Here is a 25,165-nt window from a genome sequence, read left to right as displayed (position 1 = left end):
GTTGTAGGGTTTTTATGACAGGTAAACGGCTTAGCCGTCCTGCGAGCTAGTCAGGGACCTGCATAAAACGTGTAGTAAGTGCTCCAAATCGGAGTTAGGTGTTTGTTTATGTTTTGTTTATTTTTGTGTGTGTATTAAAAATTAGCGCAACCGCGCTTAAAAACTCCATTTCTTGTGTTGGGTCGTATTTTTAAAGGGGCAACGAACCCGAGTGAGTGCCGGGCCGTTACAATATATATATATATATATATATATATAATGACGTATACCTGTAGCATTTATTTTTGTTTTCTAATACAATCATCTCTCTCTCTCTCTCTCTGTCTGTCTCTCTCGCACAGATTTCAAACTTTAATCCAAGCACATCCTATAGAAGTGTCAGGGTCATCTCGGTACGGGAAGATTATTATAATAATAATAATAATTATTATAATAATTATTATTATTATTATTATTATTATTATTATTATTATTATTATTATTATTATTATTATTTTTGATCTGCTATCCTTTGCGGATGCCCTCGGATATTTCTTCTGAAAGAGTAGTTTTGTGGGATGAGTCAGAGCCCACTGACTCATACAAGCAGCATAAGGCCTAGACTAACTAATTGGAAACAGTCTGAGATTTAATTAAAGTGCAGTTGTCAGCTTAGTGTAACTGATTGACAACGCGCAGAAGTATGTTTTATCAATCCAGCTTGTTGTCCTTGTATGTTGCTTTAGTACCTTCACCTGCATGTTTGCTGGGGCCCTTTCGCTTTATTTGCTCATTAGCATTCAGACAGTCTCCCATCGTCTGCAAACCCCTCTCCAGCAAACCCCTCTTCAGCAAACCCCTCTTCAGCATCCTCATTTATGAACAGTTATGAGCTGGACAACGAAGCACTGCCGTCATAAATCTTGTTAATATCACAAGCCACTGTGGTCTGGAGTAATTGATGTTTTGCAGAAAATGCCAATTTATGTGTGACAAAGGGATCATACTTTTTTGTGTTTGAGAGCAATCATCTTTTGTATATACGTGTATATACAATGTAGTGCATTGTAAGTCCTTTTTTTTTTTTTAATTGGTAAAAATATCTGCAAACCAGTTATTTAGACTACAGTTTATGTCCAATATACTCCAATGACATTGAACCTGCGGATTGTAAAATTAGATGTAATAGATACAGGACAGATATACATGCATACGTACATACATTTGTGAACAATACATTTTACTATTACATTTCTAACACTGGTAAATGGAGATGTAATAAATGAATACATACATATGTGCTTGAATACAGTATATACAAAAACACATTCTGTCTGTGGCTGTTCTTAACACATTTAATTCTAATAACACGTTACAAACGATGGCATTTCAAGGTAATGTAGGTACACAAAAAATGTGAATAATTGATAAATATATATATATATATATATATATATATATATATATATATATATATATATATTACTGTAAATTGAGTATTTTTCCTGGAAAGATCTTGATAAATGGACCATGTGATTTCATTCAAAACTATTAGGTCTCAATCCAACAACACATTACATCAAAAAATCTAATCGTACAGTGTAGCACTGCTTCTGAATAAATACACTATGCAATGCAATTTCCCTGAAGTCAGGTGGAGACATGCATCAAGTGAAAAGCTGTCTTGCTACGTCATCTGGCGTGGAAAATCATTTTAAAGATATCAACTGCAAATTGATTTTCAATGCGTCTGTCTCTATCCGTGGTGGCAAGCTGAATTGGGGCACTAAATCATTTTGAGTGGTGAGGTCCTATACGCCTCCCTCATTTAAGCAGGACACTGTGAAGAAAGGCCAATCCCTTAACCAAGTAGGTGCGTGTGTATGTGTTTGTTTTGTTTATCAGCGTGTGAACTTCAGAGGGATCTTGCAGCTCAAATACAGTGTTCTATGTTTTCTTGTGTGCTTCTATGAAAAGTTTGTAACACTTAAAACTTGTGGATTGATTTATGAATGTGTATTGGCCTTCACAATGATGGTGAGCAAAACAAGCAGAATTACAGGTTGCTGCAACAAAGCATTCCCCTAAAACACTGAAAACAACCCCTCACTGGCCATTTAATAATAAGCATATTTGTTGCTAGTGGCTCAGGAGTCCGGGTCTGTACCGTATGTTAGAACCAGTATGAGCCCAGAAAAGCAATGGAACTGATGTGACATAAACAGATACCCTCATTACGTGTACTGTAAATAGATTAATGAGTGGGACCCCCTGCTTGCTCGCTCGCACACAGTCCCTGTATCACACGTTTCATTTCACACTCCATCCTGCTTCCTGGTATTATAGCTTGCCCTGGTATTAAGAGTTGCGTCACTTATAATATTTATATTGAGAGGTGTTTTTTTTTTTCTTCTTAAATAAGTATAAGGGACTTGGAAGCACCCGTTTTTGTCATGCATGCTACTACATTATACGGTCCGCCTAACTATTCCAATATCTTGATATACAACACTTTAAACATACAATTAATCTGATTAAACAGTGACACAGCAGCCACTACCAGTGCTGTACCACTGCCTAGCATTCAGCTGGGGAAGGTGAAACAATACAAACTCATCCTTAGGTGCAAGTCTGCTTTGTATGCTGACCTCATCCATTTGGCTGGTTTCCATGCACACAAGTTCAGAGGTTAGGTAACCAGGAAACGGATGCCTTGTTTCCATTTACCAGATTAGAGGTAATCCTGCAATTACTCTTGGGCCGTCGAGTGTAACCGTTCCTGTATCACATATATCTCCAGCAGACAACTAGAGCTGAAGAGCTCCTGAAAGCACCCTAACGAGTAACACATAACCCTAACCCTAACTCATACATCAAAAGGTAAAGGTGACAAAAGAAAAACAAGAAACTAAGAAAAATGACTGTTTCATCTTTACCACAAAGAAAAAGGCATCTCAACAAAACAACACTACCAGTGTTTAAACAGACTAAACTGTAACCAGTGTTTTAAAAGTGCGACATACAGAGAAAGGTGGATTGTGAGCTAGCATTCGCTTGTATGTTCAACTTTGTAAAACTATTTCGTCAAGCCTTTGTTTATCTGTGCCATGGTTTTATTTTTTATTTTGTTTTATTATTGTTAGTTTAAGAAGCAATAAGGAATGAAGTATTTCCCTTTGCCGTGTATTGTATCCCTATACATCTGTGACCCGGCTTCTATTATTCATACTCGGCTAGGTTATCATGGGCAACATCTGCAAAGCCTATTGAGAGTGACACGACTCCCTGCAATAACTTGCCGAGACCTCACTTCAGATGTGACCCACGTGAAATATGTATTTCATCCACCTACAGGATTGCCACCTCCTGCTAAGGGATTTCATTCTGGTTGATGTCAACTTCATTTCTTGTATGTGTTTTTTTATACTCTGCATATGTGCCAAGCTAACCTCTTGGTATTTAATAAAAGTGGCTCATTTTCTTAGCTTGCCGGGGGTGTGGATAATTTGCCTACCCACGGCGGGTAAGGTCTGCCCTTCTGGTTCAGATCGGAGAACTGTAAATGAGGCCCGACAAGAAAAATAAGTGCCAGCTTATTTAACGCTAATGAACCGTTTTCCGCGCATTCCGGCTGCTTGCCGTGCTATCATTGTAACTCAGAATATAATTAGAATAGCTCATTTTTCCCCTCCTGTTGTGGTTGCGATTCAAACCCAGAATCTCCTGGCTGTTAGTCTACTGCTGCAGGGGGTCAGCATTGTCATGACATCCTGCCAGCAATCTGCATTGTGGGTTGTCAGCAGAACAGCTATTTTGTTTAGTGTTATTTCACCTTTCATGTATGGCATCTAAACAATATCAGATTACTCTGTTGCTACATATTCCAATGTGACGAGAAACATTTTGGATGTAGAGAAACAGCCAAGGTAGAAGAAACAGATCAGTCATATACATATGTGATATTTAATCAACTAATGTATATTGCAACAGGATTACAAAACAATTGCAATGTTTAAAATTAAATGGTTTGGGTCAGACATTTTTGGTTTGTTTATTTGTGTAAGCCAATGCATTGCTGTAATATTTTTCTTGTAGCCAAATCCAAAAAGAATTGCCCCCAGCCTTCTTGGTTACCAGATTTTCCCACTGGTATATACAGCAGCACCACCTGCTGGCCATTTAATACATACACTATAACAACTAAATGCAGATAACAGAAAAGTAGGTATTTGATTAACTGAACGTGCAGTGTATTGGTTTCATTGTCCCCTGAGCTTATTGAATTCATATGTAGCTTTAGGCTTCCTTATATTTTGTGCTTTCGGTACTTAAAATTGACTATTCAATCTGTACTTCTATTAAGGACAATCCTTTTGTAAAGCAATCAAGGAGTTACATGACTGATGAAGTCTGCCATTCAGTGACTGCAGGCGCTGGTGTTTTGGTTAGCTCGTCTCTTAGGCAGCAGTGTTACTCAGGAAGCCATTAAAACATCATCGGGCCTCCGTGCTCATGCTATTGTTGGTTTTGTATTTGTGTCCCTTCCTGTCCCTGTGTCTCTCGGCTTACCTGATCCCAAGGCAAATATCCCCTTTTAACCACAATACATAATTGGCTCGGGAAGGGTGGGGGAAGCAAGTTTGTTCGCTTCGGCACAAGAGAAAAAAATAATGTCCATTAAATGTATTATGATTGACAGGTCTGTTTGCACATGGAACACAGGGTCTTGTTGTTTTGATTGGTAAGTGAAATCCAATGTGTTTGTTTCAACATCCCTAATGTGAATCTGCTGTTTTCTAGGAAAGAGACCAACAGGGCAACCTGTTTTGCAGCCCTACAGGATCTCTTGTGATCGAAGTACAAAAACAAAACAAAGCTGCTTTAGTTAAGTTTTGCCACACCAAGCCTGTGTACAGTATATTGGTGGTGTGATGGTAGCAGTATGGCAGGTTTCATTACAAATAATAAACTAATACAAATAATTGTAGCTAACAAACTAATTCCACAAATCATCCCCATTTTACACTTCGATTAGCTACATAGTTGCAGTTTTGATATAATTCATGTAATAGCAGACATGTATTTTCACTGTAAAACATGATATTTGGAATTAATCAAGGTTAAAGGAAGTTTACATTTTTTCTGGCTTTTTCACTGGAATAGGTTACACTGTATTACTTTGAATATTCCTGCAGTGGCATTTTTTTTTTTAAACTAATTTTTTCTTCTTGAAAATGGCTTGCGTCTTAAATTCAATTTGTTTTTTTTATTGTTTTTTTTTCTTAAACAACAATGTGAATTATTCTATTTATTTTTCTTTGGCAGGAACTTGTATCTTAATGTTAATATATATGCTGTATTGTACTGTAACTGTGCTAAATGCAGAAGAAACAAGCACAGAATTAGAACCTGGGGTTTGCCATTAACTCTAGTTAACCTTTCCTCTCTTAATGGCGGTCTGATTGCAATTTGGACAAGCAGGCTTTTGGCAAATGAAGCAACTTTTACCTGCTGTCCCTCCCCTCTATCTCCCTTGAAACACACAGTTCCTAGCCCTCCCCCCCTCCCCAATGTACTTTTAATTAATTCTATCCAAGGTAAATTGTTAAAGCCAAGAACTGGAAGATGTAAGCATGATGCACCCAATTCAGATAATGAACTTGGCCCCATGTTGTTTGCTTTCTGTTCTAGCCTCCCATGGGTAATAATGGGCAGCCTCAATCAGATCCCTATACTGTAAGATGATATCGGAGATAATGATTACCTCTAAACAAAGCGTGCTGTGGCTCACAGCACTGTCTTCTATTCACTGGAGCTCCAGTGGAGGGCAATTATTGTGTATCAGTGCTTACTTTGTGAGGTTAAACTAGACCGAGTGGCATTTCGCTATTAAGTGCGGCATCTGCATTGTTTTTAAATGCACGTTCGTCATTTCTTTAACCCTTTCTCTCTTAGCGACATCTTTTGCAGCTGCCAGCTAGCAGCAGCAGTCAAGGCCATGTTACTGCATGTGACTGCCATGTTATTAAATGATTATGCATGCAATGTAATCTGAAGTACAAGCAGATAATCTTTTTTAAAGACCAGTCTTTATCTACAGTATATATGTTGTGGGTCTTTTAATCAGCTCATCTTTAGAAAATAAAACCTGTCGTAGATATCTCAGGAAAACAACATTGGATGGATGGAAAGCGACAGACTCCGTAGCACCGCACACCAAGCCCTGTGTCTGTGGCTGCTCTCGGCTTCACAGCAGGACCTCTTGGCTCTGTGTCCTCAGCTATAACCATTGGTAGCACTGCTGTCGGTCTTATGCGGCTAGTTTTCAATGCTGTGAATTTGGAGATTTATTTTCACACCAGCGCTTGTGATTTAGCAGCAGAGCTGTGACATTTTAGCACCAGAGTTAATTTTCAAAGTGGCTGGATGAAAAGTTTCAAACAGTTTGTTGCATAAATCATAAAAAAAAGAAAAAAAGAAAATGGAATAAAACTATTCTGGTACACAAACGTTTCTTATCGTTTTGTCGTCATTTCTTCAAGACAGTCACTCAGAATTGCACGGTAGAATCACTGCAGACTGATGAAGGCACAAGCTGACTGGCACTTGACTTTATTTCATATTGTTTTACATTTTTTGGCTGGCGCCTTCTGCAGTGAACTAATGCACTGTACACCGATGAAAGCACTGGTCAAAGTTTGCCAACTTCACTTTGTTTCTTATTTGACCTTCTTATATTTTTAAGTCAAGATTGATATTATTAGTGTGTGTTAATTGTTATGCATTTTATCATGCTTATCAGAATACTTCTCTTGCGTCTTCCTGTACAAGCACCACATTAAATCCCTGGGGACAAATAGGAAAGAGTTAAAACAGTGAATAGCCTTCTCTTTTGTATTCGGCACAAGATGCAGTATTATTATTTGTTTATTTAGCAGACGCCTTTATCCAAGGCGACTTAGAGTATTACTGAACTATCAAGAATTTTAGAGTCTAATCTCCGGGAGGCCTTTGGGCTTCGACATTTGAAGAGTGATGACCTGCTAATGCCATGAATGGATGCTGTCCCCAATCTACATACGTCTTCCGAAATCATGCAGAGAGGGCTGTCAGTGATGTCATAGTGGCTCTCTGCCCCTCTAACGACAGGGTGCCATGCTGATCTTGTAATCTTGAGCATTCTTGTTTTGTTTGAGGTTAGGCCGCACTTCAGTTAGCGGGATGATTTTATTTATTTTTTATCCTAATGGATTTGGCCTGTTCCCTTTGTCCTGTTGAATACCGTGAAATTCACCTTCAGGAGAGACAGGGTTTCAGTCAGCAGCTGAATGTAGGGCTTTTTCGTCTTAATTTGTTTTCTGTTTTCTTCTGGATATAAATAGGACATGTTCTGTGCACATTAGGGGGACAATAGTGGGAGCATGTACAGTGCTGTAGTTTCCAGGGAAATAGACTTCAAATTGAATGGCGTAAAACCAAACTAAATCGCAGCCCCTTTGTAGAGACAGACTGTGCATCTGTAGAGTAAGTTACTGTGCAGTATTTGAAGAGGTTGGGGGTTTAACCAGCCACACACAGCAGAATATCATACCATACGGTATTTTCAAATGATGAACAGAGATCGCTTTTCAGAGCAAGACAGGTCGCGTAGCACAGTGCAGCTGCGCAAGGTCATTGATTTTAGCATTAGACATTAGAGCTTCACCTCATGTGTGCTATTATTTTTTATTCCACCTTATCGTTTGAAGCTCATGTTAGAAATATAACTAAAGTGTCATTCTTTCATTTGCTTAACATTGCCCGGTTAAGATCATTTTTGTCCTCATTTTCTGCTGGGAAATTAATTCATGCATTCATCTCCTCAAGATTGGACTACTGCAATGCTCTTTTGTCTGGGATTTCTGCTAAACTACAAAATAGGGTTCAGTATGTGCAGAATTATGCAGCCTGGGTTTAACTCATACCTCTTGTGAGCACACAACACCTGTACTGTATAAACTGCACTGGCTCCCTGTGAGGTATCGGGTTGACTACAAAATTCTGCTCCTTACCTATAAGGCCTAAAAATGGTGCTTCCCCGGTTTTATTGAGGGATCTATTGCAAGAGTACATTCCAGCATGTAATTTAAGATCCACAGATGCTTGATGTCTTCTTCAACCTAGGACTAGGCTCCGTACCATGGGAGACTGAGCTTTTTGTAGTGCCGTCCCCCAACTATGGAACATGCTGCCCGGATCTATTCGAGATTCTGAGTCTGGATTTTTTTAAATTTCGCATTAAGACACACCATTGTAAGATAGCTTTTGCTGATTTATTTTAACTTTTGATTTGTTTTATTGAACTGATATTTTGTCTGTACCTTTGTATACTGTATGTTTGTATTGTTCTTGTACAGTGCTTTGGGTCTGAGAAAAGCACTCTATAAATAAAATGTATTATTATTATTAAGTACATGATTATGACTTGCGTAAATTGCGTAAACCAAGTTGAAGGAGTCTGCTGTGATTTTTCAGGCCGCTGTTGCAAAGAAAGTTGTCTTGTCAACATCGCTTTGTGATAAGATGTAATTAAATTATTTTTCATTTCATCAGAGATTAATTTTGTTCAGGAATAAAAAAAAACATTGACTCATGTTTTAAATGACGTATTTAACGCTTAATCATAATGTGATGTGATTTTGTTCTTTTTTCATTAAGAATCCAAAAAGTGTGACTAAGGTCGTCTCAACTGCGTCTCGTTTAATTAGGACAGTCGGGATATTTTTCCTTCTCCCGATAAAGCGCCGCCAACTGTAGTGTTATAAAATGACGCATACAAATTAAAGCTAAAACATACTCAGAAAAACTATTAGTCTAATCAGTCAAAGGCCAACCCATAAAAATGTATTACTAAGCATATGCTTGACATGGGTGGCTCTGTCATTTCTGTGCGATTGCATCTGTAAGTGTAACTGAGGATGTCTACACCTGTGTTTAACAGAGTCCCCTGCTGGGAAAGAGCAGACTGGGTGCTGTGAATTCCCCCCTTTAGCCACAGCTCCTGGTGCCTGCCCCTAGTCCAGTAACATGTGCCGGCTTGCCGGCTGCAGGGTATTTCAAATTCCCATTCGGTTCTCCTCAGGGGGGCTCTGCTTCTCCCCTTAACAGACGCAGATTACTCTCCGACGTGATCTAGACACACGCTGCGTTCTGCATCTCTGAGTTCAAGGCTTGTTTCACGAAAGTAGAAAATTCTGTTTAATATACTATACTATTCCGATGCAGTACACGCATTTCTTTAAAGCCTCTTAGGAAAGGCTGATTCTGTACACAAGCTTGTCATTAATACCCTGCCAAACGAAACAAGTCTCTAGTTCAGAGTGAAATTTCAAAACTCGCTTCACAGTCGGGTACGGGTTAAAGGCTCTTGCACCCGTTGTTTTTGCATCTCGATTCTAATAGTGAGGATATGACACCTGTTTTCATTTGTTTTGTACACAGTTTACATTTTCCTTTATCTTTTGATTTAACATGTCAAAACTTTAAAGTGCAAAGGCATGGGAACAGCCACAATGGACACGTTAACACAGTGGTTTGTATCAATCAACGGTGTGTCTGGATTAGGCATGTCTCGCTCATTAAATCATCTCACGGTTGCCACACATGCTTGCAAGATGAAGGGGGTCAATTTTAATCAACGGCAACGGGTCTAATTGTGTTCTCCCCAGAGGATATTAACAGACCTGCTTATCAGCATCACTAAATACAGTAAGGACAGACGTCATTATTAAACTTGGTTGTAAATAGATAGCCTTCCATAGAAAATAAAATAGTATTCTATGGAAGCATTTGCAGTCGTAGCTACAATATCTATCTTTCAAGTAATCCACCAAAAAATTAAAACAAAACAAAAAAAAAAAGTTTTTTGCTTGATTTACAAGAAGCTTCAGCCGTTTGTTCATCATATTCAGGTAGTCTCAAATACATTCATTTCTTTCCACATTCTGTGGTCGTGGGAAGCAAACCCAGTGGAGATAATGCAATTAATAAAACAAATAAGACTTCAGCTCACTGCCTGTGTGTATTTTTTCTGGTTTGTTCAGTACTTCTTAGCTTGATCCTGTGCCCAAAGCATTGAATTTCCAAGTTTTTTTTTTTTTTTTTTATCAGGACTGTTCAACAGGATTGTAATTAAAATTGTGTAGGTGTAAATCATTGCTAGGGTTAATGTATTGCACACCACACTAACTATAATGAACTGGGCTCCCTCGCTCTGTGTTTTGGTAAGTTGTTGATTTTAATTTTGACTGCTCCTGTCTGGGGGATTATTAACAGTAATGTGGTCTGCCCTCCAAAGTCAAAGAGCAGTGACCCAAACCCAATGTGAATCCTGATTTGAATTCTTCTCAGCAGTTGTTCTTTGTACCATTTTAGTTTTTTTTTTTTTTCTGGATTCTCACTATAGTCATTATTATTATTTTGCAAGAAACGTTCATGTAGTAAAAATACGTTTTGATTGAAATTAGGAATCCTTTTGTATTGTAAAAGCATTCATTAAACATGCAAGTCAAGCTTATTTAAATATTCCGCTCCTCTGGCATGCATTTTTAATATGAAAAGAATCCTTTTTACCATCCATTTTTGACTGAGGAAGACAACGTAAGCTATGTTACCCATACAGACAACACAGTGGCCTTATGGTTATGGATGAACAAGAGAAGTACAAAGCAGGTCTACTGAAATAGCCTGAACTCCAATCCTAGTTTTTACAGTTTGATCAAACAATCCTTTTAAAGGTTGCTATTAAGGATACTGGCCCAAAAATGGTGAGATAAGACTGTAAGAAAGGTGATGTTGTCAGTATGATGCCAGCCACTTGCTGTTCTAAGGAGACTGAAAATGAACAGGTATACATTATACCATAGGCAGACAATGATATTTATTAATAAACATAATCTATTTGAAATCATATGTTTATCAGTGTCTGAATTAGCAACACATGTGAGGACAATGTGCCATCCTGATCACTTTGACTGCTCTGATAAGAAGCCCACAGAGTCAGCAGAATGATATTAGATCATACGTGATTGACTCAGGATTGCCAAAACAATCCAATTGCACACAGTCACGATTGAGAGAAGTGGCGTTTTCCGAATCTGCGTAAAAAGAAAAGCTGCCGAGTAATAGAGGCTGTGCAATACTAAGCGTACATGCAAAGGTACCAGGTTTTGGCAGGTATATAGTAGGATGTTTGACTGGTAACCTGGAGACCCAGAGCTCACAGTAGCATATGTGTTGCTGTAGACTGTTGCACTTAGCAAAGATATATAAGTTGTTATTCTTCACTGCAACCCCCACAAAAACTGCACATATGTTGTTGCACTTTTTAGTTTTTCTATTAATTACAATGTAATGCTGCTCCCCCTCCCTCTAGTTCTAGAATCCTTGACTGGCATAGATTTTGCAGTTTTCTCTTTGCTCTAGAGTTGTATTGATATGGTGTCTCCTGGCTCAAAGATCAGTGCATGCAGATCATATAGACGTCATTGGATAAGTAAACAAAGCATGACGTTTACCTTGGAAAGCAGAGATTCCACTGCGTTCGTTCGGAACAGAGCCGGGATTAACCCTTCATGAGCCGGGTGTGTTTCGCCTGTCATCGCCATTATAAATACCTTTTTTTATAATGAAAACTCCCCTTCAGTCACAATTTAAAAAGCAGGTTCTGTTCTGTCCGCTACTATTGTTCAAAATGATTAAGAGATGAGACATAATAAAACACGTACACACGTCATATTACATATCCCCAAAATCCCCCAGAAATCCCCAAAATACAGATTGTGCTCCTGATCTACTATTGATCATGAAACAAGTGGGTTTAATCTTAAAAAAAGGTGTTGTCCGCGCTGTGCACGGGATAATATCTGCACACCAGATAAGATTTTTGACAGAACAGCGGTTGGTTGATTTCTCAGATGCAATTTTATAATTTCAAGTCTTTAAAAATCTAGAAGCCCCTGTTGTAAAACACAATAGGTGTAGAGGTGTTGCCTTTGAACAGAAACCGAACGTTCTGTAGTTCCCAGGGTAACCGGAAGGATATTTGATATTCACATAAACAGCTTCCATTTTTCCAAAACACTATTGAATCTACTTTATTGTCTCATGGGGCTGATAAATGACTTGCTGTGCAGTGCAGTCATTTCACTGCAGCAGGTGTGTGTGCCTGAAAGATGCTTTTTGGAGCTGACCCTGCATAAATATAAATCACTAGAACTGCTTGTTCTTTAATTATGTATTAGCGTATTGTATCTGCATGCCTAATGAGAATGTTCTGGTTCTTAAGTTGCCGTTTGTTCAAAGCCATTTAAACTAGCTGCTTACTGTGCTGGGCAGCAGCTGAGTATATGGATATATATATAAATATATATTATATATACATGGGTTCCCAGATATTTTGTATATGAGTGGCATAGTTCATAATAGAGCTATTCAAACAGTTGGTTTATAAATGATGGGTCGTAGGTGATCTGCACGATGGCTGGTTAATGAAAACAAAAACTATTAAAAAGTTCCTTGAACAAACAAATGGAGCCTTTTATTTCAAATAAAATGCCTTCAGGAAATAAAAAAAGGGAATCCTTCTCTCCTCAGATAGAAGAGATATTATTTATTGTACTTGTGCTGGAAAAATAACACCAGACAATATAGCATTATCTATTGGCCGTATGATGTTGTTTTACGTTTGAAAGTTTGATAAATCGATAGCTATTTCTACCATGCCGTCAGAAGAAGACCGAAGCTGAAATGTAGCGGTATGCAAAGTGGTGTAATCAGCCAGAGCAAAGGGACACAGTGTGGCTCTTGGTTAACACTTTGTAAGTGTTACAGTGGTGGAACAGGACGCATCAGTTCCAAATGGGGCTGATTTAGTACCCTCCTATTCTTTCATTGGCCTTAAAGCTCCATTATCCCTTGGCAGCAAAATGACAGGTTCCGAGCAGGAGACTCTCACGGCTGTAATCATCTCTGAGCTGTCGCTGCCAGTCACACAGTACCACTTAGACAAAAACCTCTAATTTGCAATGATCAGTTCAAGTACAGTACTGTATTTGTGTTTGGTTTGTTTTTTTGCTCATTGATCACAGGAGCCAGTAGTGACGACGGTGGCGGCATCAACAGGTAGATTTATAGAGCTGTAAACTAAATCCCACAATGAACTCCGGGTGACAGGGAAAAGACCCTGGCATGAAGAAAGTGATCCTGTTCCCGTCAATCTCTCTCTCTCTCTCTCTCTCTCTCTCTCTCTCTCTCTCTCTCTCTCTCTCTCTCTCTCTCTCTCTCTCTCTCTCTCTCTCTCTCTCTCTCTCTCTCTCTCTCTCTCTCTCTCTCTCTCTCTCTCTCTCTCTCTCTCTCTCTCTCTCCTCTTAATGGGCTGTATGTTATTGTAAGGAGATTCAGAACTCTGCGCCAACATTGTAGAGCGCCCGGTGTAACTGAACTGAGGGACTGCTAATGGATAATGAAGGGCAGATAGAGAGATATGCTGTAGGTAGCTTTACAGAGTTAGGGATATGGAATGTGGTAATGTTTATTTTTTTTACAGGATATCTACAGTCATCGCTCTTACCACTGTATCCCTTTTTTGACAAGTGCAGATACACAAAGAGACAGACAAAAGATAACTACTGTATAGAGACAGAATTCCCCTGCCACACACACAGTTAAACCAATATTTTAAAAAAAAACCTTGAAGTGAATATTGAATGTGTGCTATTATTTGAAAATTAATAGCAGTATTTCTCATAAGGGAAAGTAACATTCAGACATTCTATATCTTCCCAACAAACTTCCATCTAAAACAAATATTAACCTTAATTAAAAAGACATAAAAGTAAATAAATACATTGAAAATGTTAAAAATTAAAATGCAAAGGGATTTCTGCATTTCCCAATTATTTCCTCATAATAAAACATCTTTAAAAATGCTAGCCACCTTTTCTCACCTTTTAAGTCTCGTATTTCAAAACCGAGCTCCCCGTTGAAGCAAATGTAACAGGCCTCATCATTCAACGCATGCATTCTAGTTTACCGGAGTTGTGAGGGCTGTACTGAACTACTGAAAAATTAATCAAAACCGGCTGCATGAATACACTCAATTTTAACTCCACATTGCTGTCAGGGAGATAAATTACTCCCGTAATTCTTTCTGAGTTACTGTATTCAAGTAGACCGTCTTAAAATACAATATCATAAAAATTACAAACAGGTTTGCCTGCCCCTGTACCACCAGCCTGTTTCGTTAGGTATCCCATCACCCTTTTCAGGACCAACTTTTTCATGCTTCTGACAGGTCACACCGGAACTGTGCAGACGAAGCTCTGTATAAAATATCAATGAGGCTGACTCATTTCCAGTTTAGTGTCAATCGCAATTGCAAATGCCAAGCCCATTACAGCCCAATCCTTAAGGGAGACGCTGCGCTCCGGCTGCTGGTTTATAGAAATGACTTATTTTTAAAGGGGAAAGAACCCATTAGCAAGGCCTCTGCGCATGTTAATATTTCATGCGTTTTTATAAAAACGGACTGTGGCAGGGGTTCACATGCCCAGGATGAAATAAGTCCAGATGACTCACTTATTTTCAGCTAAATGGATGGCCGGTTTATTAATGGTACACAGACATAGAAAAACAAGACAACAATAACATGTAAACAAAACAAAAAATAGCCTCTGTAAACCATAGCAAATGGCATAATGTTTGCCAGCTTTCAACTTTTTCAACCCTTAGAGTTTAACCTATATAGCTAGGAGACTTAGCTTAGCTCGCCACACAGGTCTTTAAGCCTTGAGGCTTCACAACATCTGCTAGACTATATAGACCTGAGCAACCTTATCAAGGCTGTCAACCCCCAGTCACAATAATGGATTATGGGGTTATACTGTAGACCACACCAGATACCACGTACCGGCACCTAAACATCTCAACCACCCCAGCAAGTGGAAAGTAATGGAAAGACTTTAATGATTTAATCAGCAAACCCCTACACATTAATGCATTATCAGGTTTACTAATTCTCCAAACCCATGACCTGGAATTTTGCACACACTACGCTCAGAATGCTTTAGTTTTTATAGTTGAAACCACTCCCCTCTTGTAAAGGTATGCCCCTCACCCCCATGACACTGCTAACACAGAACAGAGCTGGAAAAGCTGACGAAGCAGGACAGAGCCAGAGAGAGGGACTGGGGCAGATGTGTGAGGGTCAAGTGAAGGCAACTGCATTGGGAAGCCAGTAAAGGAACCAGGACAGGGTTACCTGTAAATGATGTGCTTGAAATGATGTGCTTGAAAACTCCAGGCAGTTACAGCCTTGTAAACCAATGGATCCTGAAGATTTCACAATAGATCAGCGACTTCTTGTTAGCGGGTGGCAAGCTGCTTGAGGATCAAGATCCGCTCCCTGGTTCTAATTTTAGTTTTGATGTATTCCCCAGCAGAGATCCCCCTTTGTGTCTAAGCCTACCCACCAAACTAATTTACTGCCTTGGCTATTAAGATGTCCCACTTGTACTGCTGAACAACTTGGGGTTTCAACTGTCTAATCCGTACGAGGCTCGTTCATTTTATTGTTGAAATCACTAGAGATAAACCTAGGTGAGATCAAACTGATTGATAGAACAATTTACTTTATCAGGGAGTAATCCAATAGTGGTAACACAAGCAGAAGGCTAAAGAGGAGTTAGACAGAGCAGCCTAGGGGTATCTGTGTTACTGAATGTAAAGATAATAAAAGATGAAGATCTTGTGCTTCTGGCTATATTCGGGTGCAGTGTGAACTTCTGCACAAAACTCCACCAGCATTCTCAAATCTACTTAAATCCTGGCCTGTGTCTCAGACCCAGCACTTTCTTATTCATTTGTGCTGAAGTGTGTGAATTACTGTCCAGTGTTGAGGCCACCCAGTGGAATTAGATTTAAGCCTGAGGGCAATCTGTTGATTTTTTAAAAATCTGTTTATGTGCTGATAGTGTTTATTTTTCACATGCTTAACATATCAACCATGACACTTGCTATAGTTAAATGGTATATTTAAACTATATCCATATGTCTTTCATCCCTGATATGGTGAATTGTTTTATAGGCGTACTGACATTTTTATTCTGTCCATGTTGTCTTTAAAAATAAATACATTAAATCAGTCAATAAAATCAGCCCATAGCCGTTCCTAAAATAGCACAGCCTGTGTTAATAAAACCATGCCAGCGGCTTGCAACTTGTCACTATGTATTTCCATACCTCCCTCTTGGCAATGTTACATTTGGTGGTAGGGGTGGGATATTTAACTTCTGTTTCTACAACAGTTTCTTAACAAAACCCATATGGTGATTCCTGTTGCTTTGGTAGTTCAAAATGGGTGAAATGATGCAATTTCTTATCTCCTATTGCTTAGCAGACAATTTTTACCATCAGTCCAAAAAAAAAAAACAACGATATGTTTAGTAAAGAAAAGATCCTACGTATTCAGAGCATCCAGGTGATATTTGTTAATATTTGATATGACCGCCTTTGAACTTCTAGATGCCTAATGCATAGCATATAATCTTTTCACACCACTGGGGGGTATATTTTGCCACAGATCAGTTTCAGCTGCTTAGTACATGAAAACTGTATTCTTTTCACAGATCTCTCCAACTTGATACAGCCCATGCTTGAATGGTGTAAGAACTAGAGCCTGACCTGTGAACCAAGGACCTTGATGTTTCCTCACTAGTGCTAAAACATTTAATAAAAATGCATTGCAATGAAATGGTCAGAGGGTATCAGCACATATTGGTGTGTAGAAGATTTGCTTGACAGCAGCTCATGATTTCTCATGGGTCTTCTTGAAAGACCTTAAAACCCCAAACTTAAGACAATTTGCATCAAACCTGCGTACAGCAGTTCTGTCTTATATATATATATATATATATATATATATATATATATATATATATATATATATATATATATATATATATATATATATATATATGTAAACTCTATAACAAGCAGTACTTTAGCCTAAGTTTGATTCTGTTATGAAAAAAGTGTTTACATAGGCTGCAATTAAAAGGCTGGGTCCCACACCAAACCCCATGCTGAGTGAGAAGGACTTTTTATTCTATTCCATTTTCTTATCCTCAACTGGATTTCCAGTGGATGAGACGCATGGGACGTACTTAAGGGACCCCCCTCCAACCCCCGCTCCCCCTATCCCTAACCAACCTCCCCCCCACCCCGGTCATGTTTTAAAACACCAATACTGGAAATTCCTATAACATCAGCCTGGCTGGGACAGACCTTGCCATCTGCAGCTTGTATAAGGCAAGCACCCCCCACCCCCATCCCCATTCCTTCATATACGATGTCAGATAGCAATTACTGACAAGAACAGTTGCTCGATAGGAGGCAGCTGAAGATCATTAGAAACAAGCCTCCCCCTTAATCCAGTGGCCTTTTACCAAGCACCACCTTCCCTGTTCCTTAACCTTTTTGAAAGGCTGGCTTTGGTCATGCTGTGGTGAATGGGGATTTGTTCTCTAGCAGAATGAGAGGGAGAGAATCGTGACTCATCTTTCACCATCCGGTGCTGCTGACTTTTAAAATGAGATATTGACATTTTTTTAGTTATTTCTTCTTGGTACCAGTATTCATTTTTTTGTTTGTTTGTTCTTTACACCTACCTTTACCCCCTCCGTTTTTTAAATAACGCGTGTTTTCAGAGATTCAGTTGGAGTTTGTGCTGTCATTAGAAACAATGTGAGAAAATACCGTCCGCTCGATATGGTCCATGATTTGGGTTCATAGACACCCCTACCAGGTATTTGACCTGTACATTGTATTTTGCATCCCATTCCTCAAGAGCATGTTGCCTGAAAATAAGCACAGCTTTAGTGCACCACAAGATAGCATTTTATAATAATGATATGTTATTATAGTTTTGGGAGATCTTTTTTATTTTGTCAGAAGAATATTGTCACTTATATTTTTGTCAGAAGATGTGAGGCAAACCAAAAGGCCTTGGGGAGTAGCACCAATTATTCATTTTTACCTTCTTCTTTTCCTTTGTGAGGTTGTCAGAGATAAGAACATGAGACATTTTAAGAGAAGGAAAAGGCTTTTAGACTCGACAGACAACTGCCCTTTTATGGTTGAACCTTGTTTAGGTTTATCCTTCCGCATTTCACACTTTTTAAAACTAAGAAAAGGCAAAAAGTATGTCATTATAAAGCTTTGGGGGGGGTTAGAGGTAACCCCACTTTACTGGCAGCGTTACTATATTACCATGAAATGTACTTGAAGAAGCTAAACTCTGTTTACAGCAAGTGCATCAATTAGTTTCAAGATATATCGATAAATTGAGCAACTTCTGTGATGGGCATTTGAAAGTCTAATCCTTTGTTTTGAACACACATTTGTGGCATTTTTGTGCTGGAGGTTGTGTACTGAAACTACAACATCTCTAAGGATATTGGAGAGCTGAGTGCTGCAATCAATTCCTGTCTTCAGTCTCGCACTGGAAAGCCCAGCACTAATTGTTATTTCCAAACCTTCCCCTTCAGGAGACCTGAAGGGTGCATAAGCAAGGATTAGGTTCGTTTTATTATTATTTTTGGGGGGGGATTCTGTAATACTTGTACCCTCTACAAAAAGCACCCACCGGGCAATTTTCAGATCAAACAATGTTATTCCTGTAACTATTGAAACGATTCGACAAAGAGGACTAAGGGCACCTGCCCTTGAGAAAACTGCATATTTCCATGGCAGGTACTTAGGACATCAGTGACTAAAGTAAAAACAATCTTTCCGTCTGTCTCTTCAGTTGTTTAAGAGACCCTTATGAAGACAAAAAGAGATTTCCGTATGCTGTAGGTTCGCTGAAAACCTGTATACTTGCTTAGGACATTTTCCGATGTACCACGGGGCAGCGATTTTATTTTATTCTTTAACTGAGTGAATATGAAGCTCATCTTTCTGACGCTTGGCTGGTGCTGAATAGACAGGGCCTTGCAGATTGTCTATGAACGGAGTCCCGGGAATGGATAATGAGATGCAGGGGATCGTGTCTTCCGGAACAGATTTATTTTCCCACTGGCTTTTACTCCACGGATGGATGCTTAAAGCATTCTGGTTTATTTATTTAAGGAACACAACAGATTCCACAGTCCATTGCATCCCAGACCTAACTGGTATTCTTTACTTTCCAGGCAGATTCAGCAGGTTGGCTATTCCTGGGTAGAAAGCTGGAAGGAGGTGTGAGAGAGAGTGGGTATTGATTTGATAGCTATTTGATTTGTTATTGCTTTCCTGGAAAATCAGGGTGTTTGTGGCTGACTGGGAGGCGAGCAGACGGATCCCAGATAGGAATACTGCTGTGAATTCCATTAAACGCATCAAACTGGATCGTTTCACTATGTAACACAATTTTTGTTCCTGGGTAGTAAGTGTTATTTCCTAATTGCTTATGCCTCAAAAGTATAGAAAATAACTATTATTCCCCACAAACTTTGCTTTTGTGACCAGGACAGTGATATTTTGAAATTTACCTATTTCCAATGAGAAAACAGGCGAATATGTGTCTTTTCGTTCACATAAAGTCAGAAAAAAACAACATATGAATCCAAATTAACATGTACTTATACTAAAGTAATACAAAAATGACCACAAAAGATTTAGAAGTGAGTAGTTCTTCGAGATTTACGATTATACTGTAAATCACTTTCACGAATCAGCCCCCAAATGTAGTCTCCCATCATTGTTCATACGGGACACATTAGTAATGACTTACATGTGTTAATTTCCAGACTTTCTTAGATATGACATTTGGGGCAGGAGGACACAGCAAGGCCATTCTACAACAGGCATCTGACATCACTGTGTATGCATTGGACAGAGACCCAGTGGCACACCAGATGGCTCATCAGCTGGCCAAAGAACACCCGTAAGTATGCTAAACTTCCCGGTCGCTTCATTAGGAACTTCTGTATCCACCCTGTCTCAATCGCATGTTCCTGTCTGTATACACTGTGTTACTGGCTGTTATGAACTGAAGTACAGTAGACAAGTCTTTGTGCAAGTCTATGCTGCAAGGATAAAGCTTTGCTGACGGGGCCTATTAACTGAAGCAGAGCATGCAGGGTAAGTGAGCAAGCTTTATCAGCCAGAACAGTACGCATGGAATTGCACAGGTTGGGTTTTTGGCTATCAATTGAAAGTGAGTCAGTTTTATTTTAAAAAGGTGTACAAAAAAAAAAAAACACCTTTCCAGCTATATAATGAGAAATAAACTTATTTACTAACTGACTTGCCTACTTAAATAAATACATGCTGTGTTTATTTCTAGTTTTCGTATCTTTAACAGGTACTTTGTCCTCCTTATGAAAACAATGGAGAATATACTTTTTGGAGTGAGTAAAAGGCTTTGAAAATCAGCCTCATTGCTGACGAATCGAGAAATATTCTGATTTTAAGCGATGATTTAATTCAAGGTTTTCGGGTTTCAAGACACCTTTTTTTTAAAGAAGCAAACCCCAGACGTTGCAATCCTGCAGAACCACTAACATTGTCTGCTTTTGCAAAGCAGCCCACTCCTAATTCAAACTTGCCCACACATTATCCAGGCGTACCTGGGAGGGGCGGGGGGTGATTACCAGCTCATGCAGCACTATTTATGCACGGAGTTAAACAGGAGAGCTAGACGCTTTGATGTGGTTGGTTCTTGCGTTTAATAAGGGAAGAGAGAAAAGGAGATGTTAGGGTTTCTGTTCTTTCTGCGTGGGCAGGGATCCTTTTGACGTTGATTCTGGGGAAGCCTCTATCGGGAATCGCGGCTCCAGGAGCTCAAAGAAAAAATAGATACATTTCTGTCAGTAACAATGTAAGCTGCCAATAAACCCTTTGACACCCACTTGAAGACAGAGGGGAGAAAAGCAACTGAAATCTAGCAATTAGCCAATATTATTGGAAGCCTGTGTCAAGCACCGTAGCCTACGCAGTGCCTACACACACAGGAGGCAGATGAGTTTTTGCTTCTTTCTTTTATAATGCTCTGTGCTCCACAAGAAAGTACAGCCTAAAAACAAGGATTCATAAGGATATTAGTGCAAACTTCTTGCATAAATTCCAACTGTATTGCTGCATTGGACAGAGAAGAGAAGGGACTAATGAACTGCAGACAAGTTTATTTATTTTTTTAATAAATTAGCTAAACAGTTATTGTCTTGCAGTGGAGCGGGGTAGCGGTCTACATCAAGTATATGAAAGGTCCTCTGGTGCACTGTTTTAACATTCCCACACCAGGGTAACTAAGTCCGGGGTTATTGCTGCCTCTAACAAGTCATTCATTACCCCTTTTTTCAATAAGCCTGAAGAAAAATGATTCTCAATATATGTGCTAAATCACAGCGGTCCTCAATTTCTTTGTTAGCCAAAGGCACAGTTGTTATGTATTTGCCAGAAGGTCGAAGGCATGATCATTTCTTCCTTTTGACATGCAACTAACTACTTCTTTCAAAATGGGAAATAAAAAGACAATAAAATACACATTTATCTAACGGCACAGAAACAGAAATTGAGAGTCCATAGCAGTAGACTGTAATGACTTCAGTTCCCCTACCTATACCAAACACAGTATTATGTTAGATACTGTCACAGGCACAACAGTCTGGTCTCCTGGGCACAGGTTTGCCCACAGGTGCAATTTAGAAGACCACTGCAGCAGCAGAACGTTATGATACCACTTTGATTGAAAAACTCAATCGATCCCAACACCAGAAGTCCAGATTTCCCCTTTCCCTTGGCCTTTATTTCAGGCTGCTTTGACCTTCTGAGCCTGATCTGAGCAATCTCAAATGAGTTAATTCCTCCTTCCCAATAGTATGCTATCCTTTCGGTTATTGGGCAGATTTGTACCATAACGAAAGAGGCTATATTACATTTGCGAAGTGAACTGACAAAGAGGGCAGCGCTCCATACAGAGCGGTCACGACGGCAGCAGCAGGGGAGAGCTGTGCTGTATGCTAATGGTTTAATGTAAATGGGGCTGGCTCTGATAGCTTCCAATCTAATGCATTATCGCTGCTGCTGTCCCGCATTTTAAGGAGCAAATTACAGTGCAGATCCAGGTATCTCTCCGAGCTTGATTAGTTTTGTGACTGCCTGCTATAGCCATAAGCAAATTAGATTGAATTGTTGGGATGGAACTAATTAAGAGAACCCTTCCAGTCTGATTGCACACATTTCATGGTAATAAAGAATGACCTGCTAATCGGCTGAGAAGGGGGTCGCCCAGAATGGGAGGTCATTGCGTTTTTGACTCCTGGATGCAGTTTTCTCTGTTCTACAGGTCTGGCATTACATTTATACTGCGAGCAGATAAGGGCTCAACTAATTTTAGTAGTCAGGAGGCATGCATATACCAACTACCCCAAGCCTACATCAAATAGGCAACCGTCAACGAAAACAACTACACCAAAACTAGCACTACACTGAAGGGGAACCAAACTGTTTGTTCTACTATGTGCCAAAAAATTAAACAAAACACACCACTAGAACCAATTGAAAGTGATGAAATGTATGTTATTACCGTGCAGGTGTTTCACGTGTAATGAGGCTTACCTAAACATTAAGTAAGCAAGTTAATGTATGTAGTCTACAGTGCTGAGTCATAGGAACATGCGAGGATCAGGACACACAGGCTAATGCATTGGGGCGGTGTTCCTAACATCATGTCTTTCAATGCTGCTGTTCAACTGAATGCATGCATAAAATGCTTGGAATGGATAGCTAAGACTATTGCTGGTTTCGCTGGTAAAAACATACAATAGCACCCGAGGTCCCCAGTATTTAATTACGTTTTGCCAGATTTGTGAAGCAAAAAAAAAAAAAAATGACACTGGTCTTTAATCATGATAGACAGGCAGAGTTGCGAGGTCATTTGGATTCAGGGGAATGCTGTTGGTCTCTCAGTATTTTGCATTATTTGGCACTGTCTTCAAAATGTGCAATACAATAATACAAACATATACAGTTTGACTTGTAGCATAAGTTTGTACAGTATGTGTAGTGATGTGCATGTACTGTATGCGTGTAGCATGATGTAGTATCCTATACCTTGTAGACTTGTCCTTATTGTGTCAGGGCATTTACCCCAAAGTTTATATTGAATCCTAATAGGTACAGCTCCATTACATGAACATGTCATTTTCCACAAATGTTTCCATGCAGCAGAGTTTGAAAGAAAGAAAAAAATAAGTGTTCTAGGGGTCACTGGTTTCCCTTGCTTCTTGGTTCATTTTGAATGAAATAATAATAATAATAATAATAATAATAATAATAATAATAATAATAGAAGCAGAGGGAAAGTGCTTTCATTACAAGTTTAATTAGGAATGGTCACATCTGTGGCTAGATTTTTAAGCTGTTGGAAGCTGTCACCCGGACCAGTTACACACCTTTGACAAAAGGAGAAAAGGGGTAAAGGTGTTCTAATCATTTAAGATGAAACTTATTTCCTCTTGTGTCTTCTGTAAAAACAAATTGGACTGTTCTTTTCCAATAACCCCTTTGCACCTGGTCTCCCAGTGAAAATCAATCAAGAAAGAAAGGAACAAACAAATAAAAAAGAACAGTACAGAAACCCACAGTAGCCTCTAAAGGAATCCGAGAAAGCTTTGCCTCAGGTATTTGTCCTATCAGATATTTCCGTCCATGCTCCCCTGTTGGAAAGAGATCAGTCTGTGGGTGGCCTTCAGCAACTTTGACGCACTTGGGCAAGCTGGAAGGTCCGCACTCGGGAATATTTTAAGCTTGAATGGCAGCCTAAACATAGATTCATGGAAAACAAATGCACCGTACCTTACATCTGGAATGAAGTAGATGATGTTCACAAAGTGGCGGCTTTTCTGACATCTTGTCCTGTGATAATTTTTCTGGCGGCAGCAGGGATCTTGGGGGGGATGGGGAGTCTTTGCTCGCTCACTCACTCACTCACTCATTCATTCATTCATTCATTCATTCAGCCTGTCAGTCATTCTTTTAATTTGATTTCTTCTTTTTTATTCGTTCTGGGCTCTTGATTTGCTGAGTAGATCCTATACTTGAACCCTGTAAATTAGCCATGGTTATACTCAACATAGATTGAGAGTTTGAAATGATGGTTAAATCAAATTCAATGATTTTGAAGTGCACACGTGCAGTAACATGATTCAAATCTCTAGAGCAGTTTTCATTGTGCAATCAAAATTAACACATTTGTAGTGTTCACATTTCAGCTCTCTAGGAGTTGAATTGGAATAAATCTCTTTATGTGAAATTCAACGTTTTTTTTTACATATACAAAAAAGGAATCACTAACCGGCACTAACAATATGAAACCAGTATTTAATGAAACATGTCTTTATTGGCACAATAGTCAAACGTTAAAAGAAATATTTTTGCTGGCAGAGTTACATGTCAAAGGTCATATTCAGTGATTTTGAAATGTATGTATGTATGTATGTATGTGTATATTTTTTTACATTTTACACACCAGGCTATTTCCTTAAGCATACAAGTCTCATTTTGTAGGCTGCATCATACTTTAGTGTGACAAGCCTGTCTCTTGTTTATTCAGATGATTATTATTATGGTAGTGTCATTATCTTCAGCGTTGGTTAACAATCTATATTTATAGTGTCAGCGACACATATTAATATTTTAAATAATGAGAATCTTTTTTTTATTCAGCCTATTACCAGCTCCTCCAGAAAACCTGTCAGCTTTTTTTTGTTATACAGTGACAGTCAAACCAAATGTGGTCTGCTGTTGTGTGGATCTTAAAAAAAATAAATAAAAAAATAATCTAACGAGATTTGGATTGTTTTCTGCTATACAGGATTGCTTTGTACTTGACCCGAGTTATAATGATGTTGATTTGACGTCAAGCTTTTGTGGAACTTGTGTGAAGTGTCATTTTTAATCAAGGCTCAAAACTAACTTCAAAGGGCAGGATTCTACAGAAGTTACTTTTTTTATAACATATTGATGTATTCTATTGTGGGAATTTAGCATAATACAAATAAGTGGAAAAGAGGGTGGGTTATGCAGATACAGATTGTACAGACAGCCAACCAGATTCAACAGCAAACCAGTTTAGCACTCAGGAGAATATTCATAAAACAAAACC

General features: G+C 39.0%; 1 protein-coding gene across 1 annotated transcript in view; it reads left to right on the top strand.

Annotated features, from left to right (window-relative positions):
* The window catches only part of LOC117432209 (12S rRNA N4-methylcytidine methyltransferase-like), a 64,510-nt gene that overhangs the window by 18,668 nt on the left and 20,677 nt on the right, over positions 1-25,165 (top strand). The window contains exon 3 of the mRNA XM_034053782.3: positions 19,806-19,942. Coding sequence (XP_033909673.3) covers positions 19,806-19,942 — 137 coding nt within the window. The remainder of the gene's footprint in view (positions 1-19,805; positions 19,943-25,165) is intronic.

This window comes from Acipenser ruthenus, chromosome 27 (genome assembly GCF_902713425.1).
Source record: "Acipenser ruthenus chromosome 27, fAciRut3.2 maternal haplotype, whole genome shotgun sequence".
Taxonomy (NCBI): Eukaryota; Metazoa; Chordata; class Actinopteri; order Acipenseriformes; family Acipenseridae; genus Acipenser; species Acipenser ruthenus.
Note: the sequence above shows the minus strand (reverse complement) of the source record. Positions and strands in the feature narration are given on the sequence as shown.